We start from the raw sequence: 25000 nt of genomic DNA, 5'->3' as shown, positions 1-25000 counted from the left end.
ACAATTTTGATCAGACTGAGAAAATGGATCAATAGAAATATAGTTTTCTTCACTTCCCTGTCAGGGCTTCCGTACCATCAGGCATGAAGAGCTGGTTCCACTGCCACTAATTTACATGGACGTCAAACTCAGTCCAATTGTATCCTTTCGTTAACATAAAAACAAAGCACATATCACGGTCATAGTAACCATTCAGACAGCTGTTCCAGCCTTTTCAGCTTTATATGGGTCTTTTCTGGCAGTGCTGCATTACAGGATGTGTCCAAAAGCACAGCGGTCACTGAGTCAAATACATTTCTCAGCAAATCGGAAAATAAGAACAAAATTATTTGACAGGAAAGAGATTCCAATAAATATATGTGTGCATGTGTGCATGCGTGCGTGCGTGCGAAATTTATTAGAGAGGTCCTCTCCATGTTGTTAAGAAGGAAACTGCTTAATTAAGACCACAAGGAGATTTTCCCCAGGGGGACTACTGTATGTGTTTGTGTTTGTGTTTGTGTGTGTGTGTGTGTGTGTGTGTGTGTGTGTGTGTGTGTGTGTGTGGTGTGGACATGTATTTCTAATGCTGTGGGAACATAAATCTGTTTACACAGTCACATTGTGGGGACTTGCCTTCCTTTTGGGGACAAAACGCAAGTCCACATAATGTAAATCATTAAATTTAAGGATGAAGACTTGCATTATGATTAGAGTAAGATTAGATATAGGTGAAGGTTAGTGTCAGAGCTACAGTTAAGCAAGTAGTGGTTACAGTTATGGTTCTGGTAAGTCCCCCCCCAAAAATTGTGAGTGTGTATAATGTCCTCAAAAATGACGGAAACATGACTGTGTGTGTGTGTTTATATTTTTTTAAGTGATATGAGCCAACTGATGCTGAATGTCTGGATGTAGTCTCAAATAGCCAGATCTCCAAACCGCTGTGCCAGCTTGCAAGAAAGTTGTCGCTGGACTTATAATCATTCTGGCATGAGGAAAAAACACTCATGTATTTCCTTAAACCAATCAGAATCAATTTGAGCAGCACAAAGCCCAGGATGCAGCGACAGTGCCCTTGCAAAATAGGGAGGGAGAGACTCTTTTTGGAGGAGCATTTGCACATGGGGAGGCGAGCCCTGGCATTGAAATGGATAAATCCCTGTAAAAGAAATGCTAACAGCTGCTAGCTTGTTTGCATTCATGCCGTTTGCAACCAGGTTATGGTACCTTGCCATTTTCAGCATAGATCAGTGTGTAGGACGCTATCTCGGAGGTTGCTGTTGCTTCCTGTAGCAATAGGGATTTTGAAAACGGAAACATTTTGATCGCGGAAGAATCCCAAAGTCTACATTCAGTGAATCAGACTCATCTAGATCTCATACGGATATTGATCACTGGGAAGAAAATTTCCCATTAAAGAAAAATAGTGAAATAGATTTGTGTCTAAATAGGTGGAACTTGTGTGTGGCAACATGACCCTCTAAAAACTTCACATGCTCTTTAAAACACTGGCAGGGTATATGAAGACATGACCATACTTACAAATAAGGTTTTAAAGCGTTTGTGATTACATGTTTGTTACTCACATTGTTTCCCACCGTGTGGCTCTCAGGCAGACACAGACAGCGGTAGGGCGTCACACTTGTATCACAGTGGTCAGCATGGCCGTGACACTCACATCTGTCCAGATGACAGAGGAGAGAAAGATAAACATGGGCGGACCTCAAGACTGCATTGTACACATTTGATATTAAAAATATTTAATTTATTATTACAATGAAAAAACAAAACAAATGCTCAAAGGTAAGCAGACGACATGACAATAGCTCTCCCTCCCTCAAAGTTTCTGTTGCCCCCTCCCCCATCCATGTCCATGAAACAGTGTGTGCAGCAATGTCATTAGGAAGTTTCCATTCAACATTTAGAAATGCCAGCCTGAGAATTAAGACAGCAACATAACAGGTAGCAGACAGCTCACTCCCTCACACACACACACACATGCACACACAAAGACACACACACGGTGGGACAGCCATTGAATTGTTCTTTCAGATATTCGATTGCTTCTTACTGTCATTGTTCCCTCTGTGTATCCTTTCACCTCTTGTTCTCTTCAAACCACGTTCTGTTACAAACTGGCTTGATTAATCAAATCTGAAGCATGTGAGCACAGAAGAGTTTCTCTATTTCTAATCAAATTAAAAGTCCTTTTGTGCAGTTTTTGCATTTCAAGTTTTTGGTAGCCTACAAGTCATAGCTTCATTGCCTTTGAGAGTCGGCAACGATTCAATTCACTGCAGTAAAATCAAAAAAAGTAATGAGAAAATTGCTATCCAGCTTATATACCCCAGCACAGCCAAACAGACATTCACCATGTGCACAAAGAACAAAGAAATACTGAAGCTCAGCTCAAGCTGGAGGGTCAGCTGAGATGCAGCAGGGTCCTGTAAGCCTTAGTGGGGCATCAGTAGCATTTTCACCCCTTTCTTCCTTGCAGACATGTCATGTCATATCCCATTATGGATATTTTGATTAAATAATGGCATTTTTTATCTATGTTCTCACGATGTCTTATAAAAATTAGTACACAGGCCCTGGTGGTAAATATATTAAATACAATACCCTTCCAGCTTTCTATGCCACACTAATACTGCAATATTTTTTATTAACATCATTATAAGTACATTACACAAATGAAGACTAACACACTAACAGACTGAACCTGCTGTGTAAATAAGTGATGAAAAACTAATAAAGTTAGATCAGCAGATTGTCACAATATGCCACAATATCGTGATGTCAGAGGGACAAACAGTGAGTACAGACGTACACAAAGACACACATAGTCAAGTTATGAGCGCACTCTATCTCTCACCAACATGGTTATTTACATGCTTTATAAAGAACGAAGAGAGAAAAGATGGAGAGATGGACTAAAAATGGGGAGGGGGGAGACGGGGAGGGATGAAGAATGCACAGATGAGATTTCAGCAGCTCTAAGTCTCTGTTTCTCCTACTTCACTGTAACAAGCTACTAATTAAAACAGCTTAGAGGGAGGGGGAGGGAGAGAAAGAGTTAGAGATGATTGCCTCCTGCATAATCCTATAATTACCACAGTCATAAAAAACACTCACTCTGTCAGTCTAATGAAGAGATGTGTTCACAATTACTCAGAAAGCTCAGTCGAAACTCAACAGTCTGCGTCCAAATATTTTTCCACGTGTCGAACTGTGCTCACGCAATCACAAAAAACAAATGCTGAAAAGATCTTCAAGTGTTCCTTTCAGCCAATTACACCACGCAAATACAATCTTGATGAGTGACAGTTAAGAAACAAAATGGAATTATACCACATATGGTGGTTCGTCTACATTAATCAGTGAAATGGGTAACACTTACAGAAATATGCCATGGCCCTTAAATTCATTGTTTTACCAGATCATGTCGGAATTTCCTGTATTTTAACATATAAAAGCTATATTTAGCAATATTTGAGGCACGGCAATTCAAATTTCTTCTTCTTGGTGTACAATTCAATTTCTTCAATACTCACCAAAGATTTAAAAATCCAGCTGAAATCATTTATCATGGCTGTAACTCAAAACACCATCAACAACTTAGTGGATCTCTGTCTAAATATTTGGAAGTCCTCACCTGCCACTGATGGTGATCTCGTTGATAGCATAGTATCTGTGTCGATGGTTCACCCCTGCTGATCTAGTGTGGTACTGTCCGCTCAGGTGTATCCTGACCTGGGTGGCATGTGCCATCTTCTGCAGGGCAGGATTGCTGTAGAAGTCATTATAGCCCGGCCTTTGGTTTGGCTCTGGGGTCAGCAGGCTGAATGTCATGTTACCTCCTGAGTAGGCCATGTCACTGGAATGCAGGAAAAAAAAAATCAAAAAAAAAATCAGCATATTGCATGGTGGGTGATCATCGTGGAGGTGGCTATTCTTTTGTCTATAGGGAAATGTTGGTCACGTCTCGACTTAACAGTGTTGCTAAGCGACAGTGACATCTTCAGATTATTATTATTTTTATTTTGTATATAATGCACACATACAGAGTTAATTTTAGTGTGTATCCCTTTTTACAAATTAACAGATTACATTAGAAAATGTTTGAAAAAATGGCACAATTACACAGTTTCTCCACCAGAGACCACACAAGTTGATTTTTAGGAGAACCACATCAGAGTGTTGATGCCCAATCAGAGCCCCACAGGACCCAACAGGCTGAGGCCATATTCAGACAAAAATTTAAGAATGATGTTCGGGTTACGGTCATGTCGGCTGGGCTAGCCTACTTGACACGGTGCTTTCAAGTTCTTTCAGTGAAAATAAAAGCAGTGAAAATATGCAGGAAAATGATCGGCATGGAGGCAGTTTAGTTTAGATGTCAGTGTAGGTAATGTGGGGCTCTGATGAGATATGACTGCAAGAGGACTGGCAATTCAGCCTTGCAGCTACATGTGGAAAGAGCATGTAGGAAGCAGGCTAAACAACTGCATGACAGAGTAACATAAACTCAGTGCTTCATCTTATATTAACTGCATCCTGCAAAACAGAATTAGCTCGGTTCCTGCTCTGTGTAACCCAAGTTGTCCTCTACTCCCTATCAAGACAGTTATTTATGTTATGTGTATATATACTATGCACTGATTTGTTAGCAGGTTTTTAAACTCGCAAATGGTGATATTGGTATTAGCCTCAATAGTCCAGTATTGGTCAGGCTGCAGCGCAGGAGAACACACAATCCAAGCACCATGTTTAAGAACAAAACTATTATTCTGTCTTAACCTTGACAGCTTTTTCTTTACTTTCTTTCCACCTTCCTCTCCCTGCAGAAGCCTCCTTCTTTGTGTCTTCAGGTAATGCTGAAAGACTTATTCAGGCCACTTCTCTTGTGTAGGTATGTGTGCATTTGTCTTGGTCCAGCTTTTGGCATAGAATAAACACGCATGCACACATTGTGTATACTGGTGTCCATATAGGTCTATTTTGGCGTTGCATCGTGTGTGTGTGTGTGTGTGTGTGTGTGTGTGTGTGTGTGTGTGTGTGTGTGTGTGTGTGTGTGTGTGTGTGTGTGTGTGTGTGTATCTGTGTTTAGTGTTTCTGTCTGAGTTTGGAACATGCATTGATAGATAAGGCTATAAAATCTTCTATTTTAGGTCTGCACCAACTGTCGGCTCATTTAAATCAGGGTTGAAAACATTATTATTTGCTTCAGCTTTTACTTAAAGTAAATATATCTGCTCAATGATTTTAATCATTCTAAATGCTAAATTATTGTCTCTTACTGGCTTCTGTTTTTAATTTTCCTTTAAATGTATTTTATTTTTATTTTTCACAAATCTCTCTCTCTTATCTCACAAAAATACCTGTTTACTTGTTTATCAGTCCATGTAGACAAGATGCAAAAGGATCACTTACAGCACTCCTGCAGCTGTACTCTAACTTAAATTTATCTTGCCAGATTCTCAGATGGGTTCTGAGGAGGTAATGTCTCTTGTGGGATTAAATACATTTTATGAGATAAAAACATAAATCTTGCAAGATCAAAGACAATGCTCTTTTTGATAGAATTATCAACCACTAATGTCACAGAGTGTGTTATTATGTTGCCAATGTGAGGTTTAATTGCTCCACTGCTAATTTAACTAATACGTATGACTGTGCCAGGAAAGGTTCTATGTGATACAATTTGTCAGTGAAGTGAAAAATAAGCAATGACTACACGATCTGTGATCTATTCAAACCTGTTCTATCTAGTGCCAACCAAGGCCTTGATACAGGCAGCTATGCCAAGATTTACTGTGTGAGATGTGTGTGTATGTGTGTGTGTGTGTATGTTCAGACTATGTTCCAAGTCCGGTGCCAATCGAAAGCCTGTTGCTGGTCACATGCCAGGCAGCGCTGTAGGTGGTTAGCTTTATAAACCAAGTCGCTGTGAGGGTGCCAGTGTGTGTGCGTGCATTTGTCTCTGTGTGTGTTAACTGCATTTGTGTGGAATTGGTAAGCGTCTAATTTTATTTCTGTTGATTGACAACACTGTATGTTTTGTGTGTGTTAGTACATGCACACACACACAAGCACGTGCATGGACAGGTGTACATGTTTGTGTGTTCATATACTTCTTTATTTAGTCTAGCCAGTAATTTCTGTGTAATCTCCTCCACCTCCAGGCCATGACCACCCAATAGTATACAGCAGGAACATGTGGATCTGCTCTGGCGACTGCTTGAGTCTACATATACATGATGGGATGATCAATCTGTGGCGAGACATCTTTATCATATCATCTTTAGCATATGACTTTGGGCTTTTTATATCATTTTCTCAATTTGCGTAAACTACAAGCAAATATAAGTATGTACAGTATATATGTTCTTTTTCTCTATTTTAATGTATTAATAATACATTAAAATAATAATACTAATACTTTACTTACTACTAATAATAATACTTTTTTTCCACACCTGCGTGGATACACACACATTTGCACATGATGCCTACCTGGGAAGCCGCACACAGTTGACAGAGTCCGGTCTCAGTAAAGGCCCGTTATTCTGCATGTCAAACACACTGCAGTTTCTGGCCATATACTGCCAGTCCAACCAGGGCTGTTCTGACGTGGTGCCACTTTCAAGCTCTGTAAGGTCAAGCCTCCGTCTTTGGATCAGAACTGACTCAGGCAAGAGGCCGCCAAACTGAACTATAACATAGAATACCTGGAGGAGAGAGGCGTACAAGTTTGCATGAATACCGGAGAGCAAGATTGTCAATACGGGCACACCTGTAGATAGTAAAAGAACAGGCAAGCAATAAACCCTCTTTAACCTTTAAATGTTCAGTTTTTGTTGACATTGTGTCAGACATTTATCCACCTCTACTGTCATTTTTAAGGCAGTCTTTGTCTTGTAACTACTAAGCATTTTAGTTGACAACAGGCAGCCAACATACAACACATAGACACATATTAACACAAACACAAGCTGTTTCCTACAACACATACACCTCGTGCGTGCCTGTGTGTAGGTGTGGGTATGTGTGTTAAGTGTTATCTGCCCCACTACAGTGTGGGCTGGGACACTGGGTTACACAGCAGGGAGCGCATTAAGCCACCGCCACTGCGCAAACCCACACACACACTAACACACATTCCCTGAACTTCAGAAATGTCTTTTATCTGGGGACTTGAGTTGAGCTACCACGTCAGGACAGCTCCCAAAATCCTGCCCACACTCACATACACACTTCAGAGAGAAGAGGGACGAGTCTTTTGACAGCCCCAGTGTCGACAATGCCCAAATCCAGCAATCTCTCTCTCTCTGCCTCCCTGTCTGTCTCTCACTGCAGCGCTTAGAAAGAGGCTGAAACCACTGTCCACTGCACATACAGGTGCAAGCAGATATGGTGGTGCCACTGTCAAGTTCTGTAAGGTCAATACAACTACACTACAAGCACTACAATACAAATACTGTTGACTATACAGTGCAAAGTAGCGAACAATGAATGAGCAGGTAGGAGGCTGATAGACCATTCAGACCACAGAGTGACCTCCTTGCTGAGGAGCTGCATGTTATCTGACATTCTCTCACAGCCCAGACCAGAGTTTCATGCTTGATCTCGAGCTGCAGTGTTGACAAAAAAGGATGAAAAGGGTATTCTGTAATAACTGTAGAATAACTACAGAAGTGTCATATAACCCTGCTGTAGTTACTGACTGTAACTTCTGGTCCTATAAAGCATACAGTCTGCAACTTTACATCTCACATACACTTCAGCATGACTGTATATGGTGCTGCATTCATTTCTGATAAAGAATTTACACCACTGTGAATGCACCACCATTTAAATACAGAGAGAAAATATTATAGTGACCACTTTTCATAACAATTGTGTATTTCATGATAATATCCTCATCCACAGGGTACAAGTGCAAGGTGGAGGGACTGAATGATGACTGAATGAATTAACTCAGTCAGTTCAGGCACCACACCTGTCCGTCTTTCCTTTTAGAATCTAGGGTCTGTGGACAAAGGTACTCTACGTTGTACATACTGTAAAGCCCCGTGAGGAAAATTAGGCTTTGTGATTTTTGGACGGTATCAATAGATTTGACTTGACATGAATCATAGACAGTGTATATTTCTGCTTGGTTGCATGAGTGTCTTATTTGGATGTGTTACCTGGTATTGTCCATTAGCCAAATCCACTGTAATTGTGACTCCTTCATCCAGTTCCTGTGTAGTCATGATCTTAGAAACCCATGTGGTGCCCATGTCCTGATCATTGATATAAGTGAGTGGATGAGCATTAAGGTTGAGCCTTAAGACTCTGTCATTGGTGGTGTCCTCCACACCATTGGGAATGCAGTATCTGTTAACAGAGAAAATTGTTAGGTATATTAACTATTATATGAAATAAAAAATTTAGAAAAAGGCAGGGTCATCACATACTGAAAGGTTTAAGTCCTATCACATATACATGAGTTGTCATACTGTACCTCTCCACTAAAGGGTGTACTCTAGGGTGACTGGGAGGACAGCGACACTCTGACTGGGCATGGAGGTCAGGCAGGAGCCCTGAATACACCTCCACTATTTCCCTGTTAAAACAAGACACAGCAGAGCATATTTGACCAAAAGGTAAAACTGAAGCAAAATATAATCCTGTGCAGAGTAAACTGGGAAGAGGAAAGGACTCGTTTACCATCGCATTTAGCAGTTTTTATGACAATAAATTTAATCCTAATTACACTATGGCTAGGTTTTAGTAGCAGTGATTGAAGGATGAACACAAATGAGTGACCAAGCAAGGTTTTGTAAGAACCTTAATTTTGAGATAAACTCTAAAGGCATCTGTTGATGGGCCTTTTACTGAACAGTTAGTGCAAAGTGGAAAATCAAAGGCCTACTTTGAAAACCCAGTCTTTCATTTTGTCTTATCCCGATCTTGATGAGAGGAACTTGTAAGCTCCAAGTCCTCACTGTGCAGTACATCACTGGTAAGCAAAACACTAATTGCCTTGTATTGAATTCTCAGGAAAATCCTCTGAAAGCAGTATGGATCTTAAGATGGAATGATTAGCCGTCCCCTTCTTTCCTCTAACCATCTTTCCCTTTATCACTACATACTGCTCCCCTTCCCTTGTTGCTTGAACCCATACAGTAACTCTATTTTTCCTCATTTCTCTATCTTCCTCCCTTTATTCAATCTCTCTTTTGCTATCACTTGCCCTCCTTTCCCCCATGTCAGTCACAGTTCTCTTCTCTCTAACATTTTCCTTCATTTCCTTTGGTCCTTTTTCAATTCTTCCCCCTTTCTCTCCATCTCACACTATCCAACTCACCTGTTGGTCAGAGTAGCCGGATAAAATCTAAAGTCCTGCATCCGCCCAATGAACTGATTAGACCCTGGAGAGATGAAAAGAGAGGAGAAAAGAACATAAAGAAGATGGTAATGGGTTTGTACTGAAGGCTGTGAGTGAGAGGATTTCACAGTATTTAGTAGATTATCTTATCAGTTTCTCGATACCAGCTAAGTGAGGCTTGCCCACAGCTGCTTATAATGGCCAAGTTCATGATAGAAAGCCGAACAGGATCGCCAACAGTCCACATTTGCTTCTACTAAAGAGCAGCAAGGCTTATAAGGACAGATTCATTAGCTTAGTTTGAGGCCAGGGCCAAAGCAGGTCTCTCTAAGGATAACCAGGTATTACCCACTTGCCCCACTCATTTTCACTGAGAAAAGTGTGCATCACACAGCTCACTCAGTGTATTTCCTCCTTTAACTGAACTGACTCTTGTCTTTAGATGGTTTGAGAGCCTGAGACAAGCAAATCTGAGGACTCTTTCTTCAAAAATAACTCAAACAATGGATCAATTACATACACTTTGGTATAAATCTCCTGCTTATCCACTGATCTACAAAGAGGTAAATGCAAAGGGGGTGGACAACAGTTGCCACATGAATTTTATAAATGAACACTCGGTAGAAATGGCAAAAAGACTCTTTATCAAGCAAACATACAATGGAATATCTCAAACATATGGGCACAATGTCCAGACAGGCATGTGGATACTGGACTGCACACAAGAAACACCATCAAACACATAAATGAGCACAGTCAAGCCCCCAAAACATCTCCACCCACAACCATACATATGTAACAAGGTTGGATAGAACATAAGAGACCCACACAGATGTTGATGATGGTCCAAAGAGAGCCAGAGCCTTTCAGTGTCCAGCAAAGTTTGACAACAACTCTTAGAAGACAGATAAACGTCTCTAAGCATCGACAGAACCCCTGCCATGGCTAGCTTTGTGTGTGTGTGTGTGTGTGTGTGTGTGTGTGTGTGTGTGTGTGTGTGTGTGTGTGTGTATGTGCGTGTGTGTGTGTTAGAGGCTTTACCGTGTCTATTCCAGGAAAAAAAAAAAAAAAAAAAAACATCCTTAGTTTAGAGAAAGGGAGTGTATGAGTGTCTGTGCATAAATGTGTGTGTATTTGCATTTGAGAGAGGCTTTGCCATGTTTGGCCCAACTACAATGTGAGCATGTGTGTGTTGGGAGGGTGTATGTGTGTGTAAAATGGAGAGGGAGTGTTATGGGATGTAAGTGTGTTAGAACAGTGTGTGGTTGTGCAGCCTCAGGCTTTGGCTCAGGATTTCTTTAGCGTGTGGAAATGGGATTATGCCTTCCTCTGAAAAGCACTCTCCCTATTGTTACTGGGATGATGCAAGGTATAAGCCTTAATTCTCTCTTCTCTGTGTAGGTCTCTGTCTTCTCTCTCTGTGTTTCAGTTTCTGTCATCCATCACTCTCAGTTTCCTCTTCTGTGTTTTTCAAGGCACGTTTTAGAACTGATGGGAGTTAATACAGACAACTAAGAGTAATGTGTGATATCTACCTTGCTTTTCTGTCTGTCCTTCACTGGCCCTGTCACTCTCATTGTACATATGATTTTACTATTGTCCCTAAAGTTGTAACCCAATTCAGTTTGGGAAACTGGTGTATCTGTTTACAGCCTTTTATTGGCCTTTTTCCATCACGCGATCTTATTTCATCATGTGCACTGCACAAGCACTTTTCCATGTAAGAACACAGAAGAGTAAGAGTCATTAGTAAGTTACCTCACTGAGAAAGATATGTAAAGGTATGGATCCTACTCCCTGCAACACTCTGTTTCTTCTTGTTTCATTGCTCTCTGCAACATTTACAGCTGATCAGCTGTCAAAAAATGTCAAAATAGGCACATTTTTTAACGACTACTGTCAGTACTAACTCTGGTGACAATTACAGCGTGTTTACTGTGACTGCTTCACGATAAAAGCCATGGCTTTAATGTGAAGCAGCAGCAGTAAGAAACGTTTGGGTTAGGGGTAATTTATTAAAGCTCTGACACGGCCGCAGGAGAGTGAAGAGTAACGAGGCACATATCAATGAGATAAACTACAAACAGTGTCAGTGGATTACATGCATACAAGCATTGTTTCCACAACAGAATCAAAAAGATTTTAACATTATGGTCCCATTTTGACACAAATCTGGGAGCACTTGATTCGCATGATTTGAAAAAAAAAAAACAAGAAGAAACTTAAAACTACACCAAAGCAGATCTCTTTGGAGTTCCTAATGATCTGTTTATGATCTGTTATCAGCAGCTGATTCACAAAAATTTAGAACCATGTTTGATGCGACCAATTCTCCCATCCTCATCGGCTACTTTAAAAATGTCACTGGCAGTTAAACCTCCGCTCTTGACAACTTCTTGCTGTATTCATCAGGCACACAGTTTTCTGTTCGGAGTGTTCCGTCCAAAAACAGACATAGTTGTTAATCAATACATGTGATCAGCATTCGCATAATCAATCCACTGATCAGAATTCCAGACACAGCCCCCAGGTTCAACAATCACACACACACACACACACACACACACACACACACACACACACACACACACACTCCTGTGAGCCAATCACTTGTATTGATCACCACCACTGATGTGATCTTCAGCTGATCAGATGCTACCTGCCGTGAACTAGGAATCAATGCCTGATAAACGAGAAGAAAAACACTCGTTTATCACCCCGGAGATGAACGGATATCATTTTTCTCTCAATTTCTCTCCTATTGACTCTGAGACAGCTCCCAGGCACAACCAATCAATCACAGATGTGTAGTTGAAGGGGGATAAAGCCTGGAAGGAAAATAAAGGTGGAGTGGTCATTGACACCATATTTAGATATAGAGACAAGATAAAGTAAGAGGTAATTCTTCTCCACTTGGAGAGAAAAAAGGACGGTGGTCCCTGTTAAGGAAGAGGATTGGAGGTGGAGCTGCAGCTCAAACACTGATAACTGAGTTAATGATTCTTGACTGTTAAACTTGAGATATTTTAATGCAGCACCACTGAGGAATCAAAGCCTTTGGGAAATCTGGATGTGATGCATCTCTAAAACAATGTAACTTGTCACGTGTCAAAAATATAAAAAGAGCTTTAAAAGCCAGCCATCTTTACCTTTGGAGCTGAGTCCCACCCGCATGGCACCATCCTCGCTGATATCAGAGAGCCTGGTGGTCAGACGTTGTGTGTCAAATGGTGTGCCATCCTCCTCAAGCCCATCCAGGAAGAGACTCACACGTCTGTCATGGACCTGCAAATCAGTCAGAGGGAGACATAAGTCTGTGCTGAGCAGCACGATCTCAGACTTTACTGCGTGCATTTCTAGCGTTATATGGCGAGAGGGCTGGAGCAGTCAGATGGTGGGATTTTTGATTTTGTCCAACACCCATGTAAACTGTATACCAGGATTTGGGAGGGAAGAAAAGTAGAAAGATGACTGATAGATAAACCCACATTTACATGAAGCATCATTGGATATCATTAACAGTCTCAGAGCACCACAGAGGAATCCACGGACATGTAAAGGAGCGGCCTGAGGGGCAGATGCTGCAGTAAAGGAACAGCAGCAAGTTACAGCTGTAACACACAACGTCTCAGAGAGAGTGACAGCTGCTCTGTGTGTGTGTATGTGTGCATCTTTCTACAGAAGTGTATGAACGCACCACCGGCGTGTTTTTGCATATCTATGCATGTGTGGACGTGCGCGTGAGTGTGACCATGTGTGTGTGAATTATACATACAGCTAATCTTCCAGCTCATTTCCCCAGTAGCAGAAAGAGCCTCAGGCTAAACTGCCTGAGCCACAAATTAGCTTTCTGTTTGACCAAAAATCTCCGCTCCACTCCTTTCCTCTCTCCTTTCCCGATCTGCTGCATGAATATTAAAAAGTGCACAGCAGACAACACCGTCAAAGCAGGAGCAGCTCCCTTTCACATCAAACCCAGGCAAAAAGAAAGATACTTCCATAAGAGGGGCTTCCCACCCCCCAAAAAACTTTCATGTGCCCTGTCCTGCTCTCTCCCTTTACCCCATCTCCAAATCCTGTGTTAGGGAAACACACTGTGGGACCACTGATAAACGTGACACTCCCTGTCTTACTAGAGTCCCCCTCTCCTTATTCATCTTTCCTGTCTCTCTCCTGCTCTAGTCCTCCTTGCTTCGTCCTTTCTCCTCCTCATGAGGTCATTTGATTCCTTCACCTTTTTTTCTGTTTTCGAGTTCCCTCACCTCATTTTCATTTGCTCCCTCACTCCGTATTTTTCATAACAATCTTTACTTTCTCTTCCCTCTCAGTCGACAACTTCCCCTTCTCATCTCCCTTCCTGTCTCTTTCCCTCATGTTTATCTTGCCCTGTCGCTCTCACTTGTTGTCAGCTCTTTAGGGAAGTTGAAAAGGTGTGAGGAGGGAAATAAGTCCAAGTCAAAAAACGCCTTTAGGGGATGAAGGCAGGCCCAGACAAGTGTCTGCCTCTCAGAGGATAGTTAAGACGCCCAGACAGACACTTTCATGATGGCTGATTGAAGACTGGCAAGCGCATGAGAGCAGAAGAGAGCGCAGGAGAGAATAAGAGTGAAAAAAAGGAAAGAGAAAAAAAGAGACAGGAGGGAGAAAAAGAAAAGTCAGAGAGCGGGTGTAAGAGAGGGAGCTAGAAGAAGGGCCCTCTTTAGGAATCTCTAAGCCATAGCTGTGTGGCTCTTGGGGAGATGTGAGGCAGTTGTCAGGCCTGATGTAAATGAATCCTGAAGCGCTTCATCCTCCTTAGCCGCCACGCGCCCTTTTGAAACACAGCCAACTCCCCTTTGTTAGCTTTCACAAACGCTTTCCCTCCGTTTTTCCTTTTCCCCCCATCCATCTGTATTTTTACCTCCTCCTTTCCCCTACCTCTCTTTGTCTCTTTTAGCAAGCGTAACTTCAGAGCTCTCAGAGACTGGAGGAAAAAAGAGGACTAGGAGTTAGGAGTATTCTCTAGTGTTGAGAACTAGTCTGATTTGGATTGTGTCCACTAAATCCAGAGTCCAGACAACTTTAAACTATCCTCTTCCCTTTAAACACAAGATTCTGTGAGGGCTTTTCACCAAAGCACTTTAAAGTACCATCACTGCATGCATTTTCAGGTAGACACTGAGCTACAACAGAGCCCACAAATCGGGATCACTAGATGTAGTTAATTATGTGTTCCCATGATTAATAATTGTGCAGTTTAGCAGTATAACCTCTGAGTTTCTGCTATATTTTAAATAACATTGAGCAGTGTTGTAAATCAATATAGTGTTTAATTCTACATGGTCAATAATAACATTTTAATGTGCAAGGTGCACCCATTAACACAAAAACTAAAGTAAAATCATCCTTTTGACAACTGTGATCACAACATCTGAAAAGTAACCGGGATACATCTTCTCTTTTAATCATGCAATCCTAAACTATAAAATAGTAGTTAGACACACACCTGTTCATTATTGCTGTGCTATTTATCTTTTTCTGCTGTTGTACTCTTTCCTGCAAACTAAAAGTCTGTCACATTAAGGTTGAAGCTGAAACTGGAAGGAGAGATGGGTTCAGGGACGTTCAGTCCTGGGCCAGCTTGGATATTAAACCTAACCCCTGCACCACCTGTGGTCCCTGCCACCATTCATGGCTCCATTAGTACCTGGCCTGGTTACCTGTGGTTTTCTCCTGTGACATTCCTTCAAAACTATGACTCATCTACTCAACAGGCACTGACAGCATTTTTACAATACATTTTTCCACATTTTATCATACAAGAATTTTAGTTACAGTTATTGTATGACTTCTGCTGTTCTGGGACCAAACTGATGGCTGCAAAACCATCCATGTGCTGTATCATCTACAAATAGGGAGTGCTCCAAGTGTTTTGGCTGACTATCAAATGATGTGTACCATATTTACTTCATATATCTTCTTCTGAGGAAAATTTCATTATAATACTTTCCTGATTAAACAATTTCCTTCAACTGTGTTCCAAAAGGTTTCTGTGCTCTTACGGAGTTTCAAGCACCCTTTCCCTATGCAAAAGCCACCCCACTGGCAATGTTACCACCCAAGCCTCTCTAAAAGCCCAAGGAAACCCTGAGTGGGAAAGCTTTTAGTGATCTGTAGACTGGCATTTTGACTAAAGCTCTTCTCAATTTTCACACTCCTGCCAAGCCGTGGCTCAGTACACAGTGTGGACAGCAGTGTTTCTTCTAAGCTCACTTTGTAGCTGTGGGCCACAAAAGTAAGAGGTGGTATAGAAATTATGAATGAATATTAGTCCAAGTTCGTTGTTCCAGACATACAAAGATATCTTAAATACATTTTAAAATATTTATTATATAACAGTATATGTATAACTTACTTTTGCAACCAGCATTGAACAAAAAATAAGATCTTTTCTTTTTGTATTGTTAAAATGTGGGACAGTTTGTACATGACATGGATAGATACTGTAGCTAAGAGCAAACCACACAAATAGGTGAGGAGAGGAATTAGGTGTCTGTGGGCTGCAGCAACACTTCCTGATGACCTGGGTCATTTTTCATGAGCCCGATCGGATCGCTCAGTGACCTACACTTTAGCACACTGAAGACATGACAGAGTATGTTGCCAGCATTATTTTCAGGTATGTGAAAAATATAGCTTTCATATATACAGTGGCATGCAAAAGCTTGGGCACCCATGATCAAAATGCATGTTATTGTGAACAGTTAAGGGAGGAAAAAATGCCTTGTACAATGTAAGATGGGAAAAAAGGAAAGGAGCACCATGCAAAGGTTTGGGCACCCCAAGAGATTTGAGGTCTCAGATAACTTTTACCAATGTCTCTGGTCGTAATTAGCTTGATAATGTTATGGCTCATTCACAATCATGAAGAGGAACGGCCAGGCGATGCAAATTTCAAAGCTCTATAAATATTGTGACTCCTCAAATCTTGTCCCAAGAATCAGCAGCCACAGGCTCCTCCAAGCAGCTGCCTAGCACTTTGAAAATTAAAATAACCGATGTCGACAAAGTAAAACGAGGCTATAAGAAGGCAGCAAAATGTTTTCAGGTATCTGTTTCCTTAGTTCCTGGCGTAATGAAAAAATGGCAGCTAACAGTGTTAAGTTAATGAACGGTGGAAGTCAGGCTGAAGTCTAGAAGATCAAGAAAACCTTCAGAGAGAATTGCTCGTAGGATTACCAGAAGGGCAAATCAAACCCCCAAAATCAAACCCCCATTTGACTGCAAAGGAATGTCATGAAGGTTTACCAGACTGTGCAGTGGTTGTGCTCTGTTCCACTGTGTTCTACTGCACAAATATGGCCTTCATGGAAGAGTCAGCAGAAGAAAACTTTCCTGCGTCCTCACCACAAAATTCAGCATCAGAAGTTTGCAAAGGTAAATCTAAACACGCCTGAGGCATTTTGACAAACATGCTTTGGGCTTCGATTGCAGCAAATGGCACAGCACCATTTCACTGGTAGGTGGAAGAATGGATTCAATTAAATACCAGTAAATTTTGAAATCAATCAATCGCTAACTGCAAAAAAGCTGAAAATGAAAACAGAATGGCTTCTAGAACAGGATAATGGCCTCAAACACATCTCAAAATCCACAATGGACTACAGTGTTTCCTCTACATTCGTTTAGGAGTGGTGGGCCACCATTCCTAAATCCTAGCTGCCGCTCCTTCAAATTTCTTTCTTTCTTTTTCTTTAAAATTATTGTCGCAAATACACCACCGCCGCATGTCTCCACCTTCACAGCAGAGTCTGACGTTAATTACTCGCGAGAGCGCAGCCTTGAAAGTGACATCACGTCAAGCACCCAGGCATCAGGTCAGAGAGTCAGAGGAGTGTTGTCTTAGAAAATAGGGCAGCGACTTACTGGAGAAAAGGTGGACTTATTAGCTTAAGATTTTAAATCAACAAGTTAAATAGACATTTGCAAAATATTGATGGCCAGCTAACGTTACGTAACATATCGGTAGCTTAAGTTAAGTGGGCCCGGTGCCAACTCAGTGTCGCTAACGTGAGTAAACTAATTGATAGCATTAAACTAATATCTACACGCCATGATGTAACTGCTGACTGCATTTTCCGATGAGTTTGTTCAAATATTTCTCTAAGAAGAGAAAGACAGCTGATGAAGATGACGCTAGTCAGTAGTGATGTGTCGGTCACAAACGAAACGGCTTTTAGAGCCGCTCTTTGAAGTGAACGATCGGAGCCTCCTGCCTGGGAGCCGGAGTGGGAGCTGCTTTGGGTTGTTTTTGTTTTTTTCTCAACTCTTTTCTGTTCAAACCGCACGTGATTGGTCAACTACATGATGTGTGGTGGCTTCAGTGTGTACGCACTGAGCAGGAGGGGGAGGAGCGGGGGTTACAGACACACACACACACACACACACACACACACACACACACACACACACACACACACACACACACACACACACACACACACACACACACACACACACACACACACACACACACACACACACACACACAGCCTTTAAAAAGCAATTTTCAACTGGCCATTCAATAAATAGGTTGTAAAAATAAGATCTGCAGTCAAGTGTCATTTGTTTACGCCAGCACGGCTCCCCGGGTGAGCCTGGCCCTGCTCCTGAGAAAAATCCTAGAGGAAACACTGCACTACCTCAAAAGACACAAGTTGAAGGTTTTTCCATGGCCCATGACCATCGTCACTGAAAATCTGCAATAAAACCTGTGAGCTGTTACTGGTGAATAACTCAAATGTTACCACAGTCAAAATAAGGGCACTTCAGACAGACAGCCATCATATTGCAGCTGCAGACTAAAGCTTTTCCTTTCGCCATGGTCCAGGAGAGGTTCGCCATAACTCAGAAATTTACCAGAATAATTCTCATTATTCTAAACAGCCACATGTTATCCGTACATCTGACATGTTGCAGACAGTGTCAAACTTAAAAATATTTTTTATTTATATGTGGAGAAGGGCTATCTTGACAGTTTGAGGTCAAAGTGGATGAGAGGGACCTTAAGAACGACTAATACTGCAAAGCAATTCTAGATACATATTTTACAGCTGTCCGATTCGTCTATTAAGTGCTAAAGCACTGCAAGCTCCTATGCAGGAGCTTAATGTTATATACAGTCCTGTATGTGCTTGTGTGCGTGGATGTAATGCATCTTTTTACACACACTGTGCTGTCCCCGTTTGACCTTTCTCACAGAGAATGCTTCTCCCTCTCACCCATATTTACCTCATCCACTCTGTTCACCTCCTTCAGATCAGCTCCTCTGCTCCTCTCTTATAATTTCTCTTAACACGATAGATTTAAAAGTTTTCATTTAATTCTTATATTGACAGTTCTCATTCAAATGAGAGAATAAGGATGTACCCAAACTTTCCACCCATCCCAATTTACACAACCACAGTCACTTCCAGTAAGTACTGTCATGCCCTCATTAAGGCATATGCGTACTGACTGAAGAAGGTGGAGCAATGGAATACAGATGTACATTTATTCAAACTTCAGAGCCAGAAAACCCTTACATTTCTATAAAATCTCTTCTTCTAACATCCTGTTTAAGAGTTTTTGCATGAAGTTTTTTTCCAGATTGTAAATCCCTCTGAGACAACTTTGTGATTTTGGACACATCAATAAAATTAACTATACTTAGCTTTTCATCATCCTCTCATTTGTCTTCTTCTCCTCTATAGTCCTAATCTCAGCTCCTGTTCTCCTACTTCCTCTCATCCATCTCTCGTTTTCATCCCACATCTCCGGCCTCCGCTCTTGAACTCTCAACCATTGTTTGTTTTCTTTTCTCAGACCTTCCCCTCTCTTGTTGCTCCTCTCATGTTTGTCTGCTCTTCCTCCCCTATCTCTTCCTCTCCTTTTAACCTCCTCTAATCCCCGACTCCCTGTCTCTGCCCCCACATATCCCAGCCTCACCAAGCTCTCTCCACACAGCCGCTCTCCTCTGGACGTGTTGCCCTGTGACTGACATGTCACTCACTGATAACACACCTCATTCCACAGCCGGTGAAGCTGTCATTGGGGGCAGGGTCAGAGAAGGAGTGAGACAGGAAGGAGGAAAGAGAAAGACAGAATAAGAGAGACATGATGAGGGGCTGTTGGAGTGTAGAATTTGGTGAATGAGAGAAAGAAAGTGGTGTTGATAGAAGAAAAATGGGATACACAGGAGAGAGAGAGTGACACAAAAGGAGAGATATTTGACACAAGATAGAGGTGATGCGGCAAGATGGTTCTTGATAAAGAAATTCAGATCATGACGCATCAAATATTGTGTGTGTGTGTGGGGGGGCAATGATGGAGTGATTCATTTTAAATAACTGCAAGAAAGAGACCTTGTGACCAAGTATTAGAACAAGTACCATAAAATAACAGCATCCCCAGTTTGTTTTCAGCTCCCTCACTCATTTCCTGTCTATCTCAACTGTCTACTGTCTAGTAAAAAAATGCAAGAAGACAATGGATGGAGATTGAAAGGGAAAGAAGACATGGGGCAAAGAGAGGAGGAAGAAAGGAAAGAGAGAAGACAAATGGTAGAGAGAGCGTGAAGAGAAGAGGAAATGGAGAAAAAAAAAACGCTGCTGCAAAATGATTCATTCCCGTCACAGCTCTCTAATGCAACACTATTTGTTGGCATTACCACTGGTGCAACTGAAATCTGCAACAAATGTGGCAGTGATGACCATCTTGAGAATAAGATGATCTCAACCTGATAGACTTATGATTGACCAATTTAAACTTAAACGATTAAGGGAAACAGCTTGTTGGATATTTCCATTTCTGCCATCCACATGCAAACCAAAGTGGGTGAAATCATGAATGTTATGTCACTTAATGCATCCACAGCTCTCCACTTCTGCATCTCCAGGCATATTGTCACCTTTTCCTCTCTCATTCTCTCCTGTTATCTCTCTCTCTCTCCTTGTTATTCACCCTCCAAGCCTCTCCCACCCTCTTTAGTCCTCTCTCCCCCCTCTATACTTGCCCTTACCTACTATGAACTGTTAGCAGCTCTGATGTACAGCCAATATTCTCTCTATCATATTAGCACGGCTGCAGTGTGTCAAGCAAGTGATAGGAGGAGGAGGAGGACAGGAGGAAAAGGAATAAAGAAAGAGAGAGAGATAGAGAGAGAGAGGGAATGGAGAGGAGACACATTTGTTCTACTCATCTCAGTGCTAAAAGATACAATTACCTCTCACAGCATATTATCCATGTTTTATACCAGCCCAGGGCCCCATGCCTTTGCCTTGCCGCGCTCACCCCATGTAAGGCCCATATTTTAACACTAGCTATGACAGTTTATTTAAGAAAAGAAAATTGTCCCCAGGGAGATGGAGAGGGAGAGAGAGAGAGTGTGTGTGACGAAAATGAAAGGGAAAGAGGGAAGGACAAAGAAGGTGGAGGGGAGAGACAATGAAAGGGGGGAGGGAATGAGAGACAGATGAGGCAGAGAGAGAGAGACAGGGAGAAAGAGAAAATCATCTCCAAGAAAAAAAGCGGAGACAAAAGATAAAGAGAGAAAAAGAGAGAGAGGGGACATATATAAGGTGACACACCAACCTTTTAATAAAGACCATAAGTCTCTAAGACTTTTTCTTTTCGAGATGAAAGCAAAGAGGGGTCCCATTTAGGCGAACAGAGGCTTGCATGAGAGCATACGAGGAAGGAGGAGCACATGCAGTATCACACAGTAAGAGGAGAGAGACATTCAGAAATAATATTCAGTATCAAGGCTTAGATGTATCTGCTACTCGACGGGTCCTGACAAAGAATCAGGTCTCAGGTCAAGTTTGGGCCATGATGTTTCTGGCAACTGGTCAAGTTCAAGTTTGGTTATTTTCAGATGTGATTCATGAAGAAATTTCTCACTGAGGATGAAACAATCAAACATTTTCTTTGCTGATACTGATCTGAAACCAGGTCTCTTTCTCCCATGAATCAACTAATGTAACACAGTAATGAAACACAGAATTGTATTAACGTCATTTAAAAATCAACTGTATGTAATGTGGCTCAGGCACAACACGGCCAATACGCAATCCCTTAAAAAACATCAGTCGAAGTGTAAAGTGGAGTAGAGGAGAGTATCAGATCAGTGCTTCCTTATCATCTATGTTTCAACAGCTTGTATCCATGGATACAATATGTTATATACATAGATACACCCTAAATGCCCAGTGGGTAGACAGAATGAAATGAAGCAAAATGATTGCTTTGGTTGTCTTTGGGTCTCAAATTTGGCAGTAAGTCAACTTCAGGCCTGGTCTTCAAGTTACAGGCACAAGCCAGGTTCTCGTGTGAGTTTCAGGTCAGTGCAGAACTCTTAACACCAGGCAGGAACATTAGTTTAATATCCACTCTTAAGCAGTTTGTTTGTTTGTTAAAAAATATTCTCATACATTTTTCTCAAATTTTCAAGTTTCTTTTGCTCTTAATAGGGTTACTACGCCATGCACCTTCTACTTTAGGATGAATATTTCTAGAAAGGACAGGTTAACATAACATATGCTTGATGGTGAATCCTTTCATCCAAAGCATCTTGCCGCACCCTTGCTGCATACATTTTTTGGACTCATATCTCACAGCTCCAGTGGGAATGAAACCCCTAACCCTGGCTGTGTTAGTGCCTTGCTCTCACTATCAAGCTGGACCAGACTGCACACTACCAAACATTTATGTAAAATAAATAAATAAATGAATTTAAAGAGAGAAAATCTCAAACTCCACACACACACACACACACACACACACTTCTTTCCCTCTGTCTCACTATGTAATTGATGCCAGTCTCGTGCCCTTTCGGCTCCTGTGCCAGCGGGCAGAGGGCTACCATAGAGGTGTCCGCTTCACCCCTACATAACAACCTTGCCTCACCTTCACATGCATGCACAATATCTCTCTCTCTCTCTCTCTCTCTCTCTCTCTCTCTCTCTCTCTCTCTCTCTCTCTCTCTCTCTCTCTCTCTCTCTCTCTCTCTCTCTCTCTCTCTCTCTCTCTCTCTCTCTCTCTCTCTCTCTCTCACACACACACACACACACACACACACACACACACACACACACACACACACACACACACACACACACACACACACACACACACACACACACACACAAATATACTTGTGTTTAGTGCATGTGCATGACACATACAACCTGCACAAAAAGTGCTTCCCTGCATGTACACATAGTGTATGCATATGCAACATAAATATGTACACACACACACACACACACACACACACACACACACACACACACACACACACACACACACACACACACACACACACACACACACACACACACACACACACACACACACAAGCTTTCAGTCTGTCTCATAATATGTCTCTGTCAGTGCAGGTGGGACAGACAAAGGCATGGGGGTAAGTATATCAGACGGTGTGCAGTGAGTCTGCTTGTCACAGTTTTGCCTTTTGGCCAGAAAGCACCAAAAACTAACACATGCACAAACACTTCCTATTATGCTCAGCTTCAGCTGTGGCACATGTCATCAGCCATTTGCAAAATATTGATTTCTTCCCTTTATTTTATCTATGCATGGCATGGGACACGGTACTCACATCTGAGCACTCACAGAAGTCTACTGGTCACTCACAGGTAAATACAATATGTGGTCTCTAACTTGGTCTCCAGCTATAGTTCCCCCTCCATTTCTGCAAAACAATTTTAAGTCTCAAAATGATGCAACAACTTAATCTGGTTCAAGTATCCATTGGCCATGGAGACTTATGGCTGAGGGGTCAAGTAATTGGCTATATTTATACATCTATAGTCAGCAAGGGTTTAATTATAGGTGCTGGTAAATGCAATTAATTCAGTTAATATCACGGACCATAATGTTTCACGCTAAACCCAGGTCAGGATCACGGTGGATGAGTCGGGTCAGATAACATGAGTTGACCAGTTCACATCAATGGCAAATACAGAGGAAGAGGTGAGGAAGAAGAAAGCAAGAGGAAGGTAAAGGGAGGAAGAGGAGAACAGGAATGACAGAGAAAGCAGAGCCTGCAGGAAGGAGAAAGAAAGACAAAACCAGTCTCAGACAGTGGTGCGATGAGACATGTGCAAGACAGACAGAGAGAAGGAAAGACTGCAGTGGTATCAGATCAGTCGGTGCAGATTCGTTGCCTTCTGCCAAGACCAGACTGGTCCTTCTACAGACACTCACACACAGACCAGAGTCTTCCAGTGTAATTGTGCGTGAAAACATTCATTAAGCTTATTATGGCATTCAGTAGAAGTTTTAGCAGCCAAACTGTCTAAGAGCAGAGTAGTGAAGCAGATGAGCTGTCAGGGTCTGAAGAACAATTTGTAGATTAGATAGAAACAACTAGTTCACTCCCTGTAATAAATACATAGATGGATGGATGTGTGTGTGTGTTTGTGTGTTCTTCACTTGACCTTAACTCACTATGACACTGACCCATACGCCCTCTTTTTGCATCTTTTCTTGTCAATTCTATTTTCCTTTCTCTGTCGTGAGCAACAGGTAAGAGCTCTCTGAAAGAAGCAGTCGGTCATTCTGTGCATGTGTGTGTGTGCGTGTGTGTGTATGGGGAGGCTGCACATACATTACTGCTGTGTAAAAGAAAGAGTTTGTGTACACGAGTGTTAAACATTCAGGCTGCTGTGTTGCGTCGTGATGGGACCGGTGTGAATGGTTGTCACTGCCACTGCCTCATCCGATAATGCTGATTTGATAAGGCACTAACAGACGGACCCCTCTGGGGGTCCTCCAGGCACACAGTCAATCACTGGCACTCCAAAAGATAGTACTCCAAAGCTATTTAAATCGTGGACTCTCTTCCTCTCTCGTCTTTGCACCTTTTGCCATCTTTTTGCCACCTCTTTCTTGTCATCTCTCTGTTCCGCTTTTTACTGACACCTTCTTCTAGAAAGATTTAGAGTACATCTTCAGCACTCAGCTTTTTATACTGTTTTTTGTTTCTTCTTGTCGCTTTAAAAAAGACAGTAGCATATACTGCATGACATCAAAATGAAGACGTACGAAAAGAAAATATCCTCTAGTTGATTTACAAATATTCATAGCCAGCACAGAAGGTAACGTAAACAGAGGCACCATTTAGTGCCTGTCTTCCCACTTGATCCCAGCTCATTGTTAAACTAGAGTCCAAGGTGTCAATGACCAGTGCTGTCAAAGCAGAAGGAACATCGGATAAAAAAGAAACACACACCAAGAGAACAAGCTACGTTAATTACACACAGATCATCGCTAAACAGCAGTGGTACCCCTCCCTCCCTCATCCACAGCACTAGAGATAATTTCCTTCGTACAAGGAGATACAGGGAGCTACAGATTAGTGATGAATTCTACAGAAATGCACAGGAAAGTGAGTCCCACGGTAAACTGACTTCGAAACCATCACTTAACTCCGCTGAGCCACCTCCCTCACTTGCCCCATCTCTCCTCCTCTCTCAGTCCCTCCCTCCCTCCCCCAGGCTACCTTTTTCTCCACCATTCACTACATCGTTACCATAATCAGATAAGACAACTACCTAGGGAGCACCAGCATCCCTACAGCACCTTGCTCCTGGCACCGTGTGTGTA

General features: G+C 41.9%; 1 protein-coding gene across 1 annotated transcript in view; it reads right to left on the bottom strand.

Moving 5' to 3' along the window:
• ush2a (Usher syndrome 2A (autosomal recessive, mild)) overlaps nucleotides 1-25000 on the bottom strand; it is a 192936-nt gene that overhangs the window by 158012 nt on the left and 9924 nt on the right. The window contains exons 5-11 of the mRNA XM_070986267.1: nucleotides 12505-12640; nucleotides 9335-9398; nucleotides 8489-8590; nucleotides 8172-8361; nucleotides 6496-6710; nucleotides 3635-3856; nucleotides 1566-1659 (exon numbers count right to left, since the gene is read on the bottom strand). Of these exons, the coding sequence (XP_070842368.1) occupies nucleotides 1566-1659; nucleotides 3635-3856; nucleotides 6496-6710; nucleotides 8172-8361; nucleotides 8489-8590; nucleotides 9335-9398; nucleotides 12505-12640 (1023 nt within the window). The remainder of the gene's footprint in view (nucleotides 1-1565; nucleotides 1660-3634; nucleotides 3857-6495; nucleotides 6711-8171; nucleotides 8362-8488; nucleotides 8591-9334; nucleotides 9399-12504; nucleotides 12641-25000) is intronic.

This window comes from Chaetodon trifascialis, chromosome 1 (assembly GCF_039877785.1).
Source record: "Chaetodon trifascialis isolate fChaTrf1 chromosome 1, fChaTrf1.hap1, whole genome shotgun sequence".
Taxonomy (NCBI): domain Eukaryota; kingdom Metazoa; phylum Chordata; class Actinopteri; order Chaetodontiformes; family Chaetodontidae; genus Chaetodon; species Chaetodon trifascialis.
Note: the sequence above shows the minus strand (reverse complement) of the source record. Positions and strands in the feature narration are given on the sequence as shown.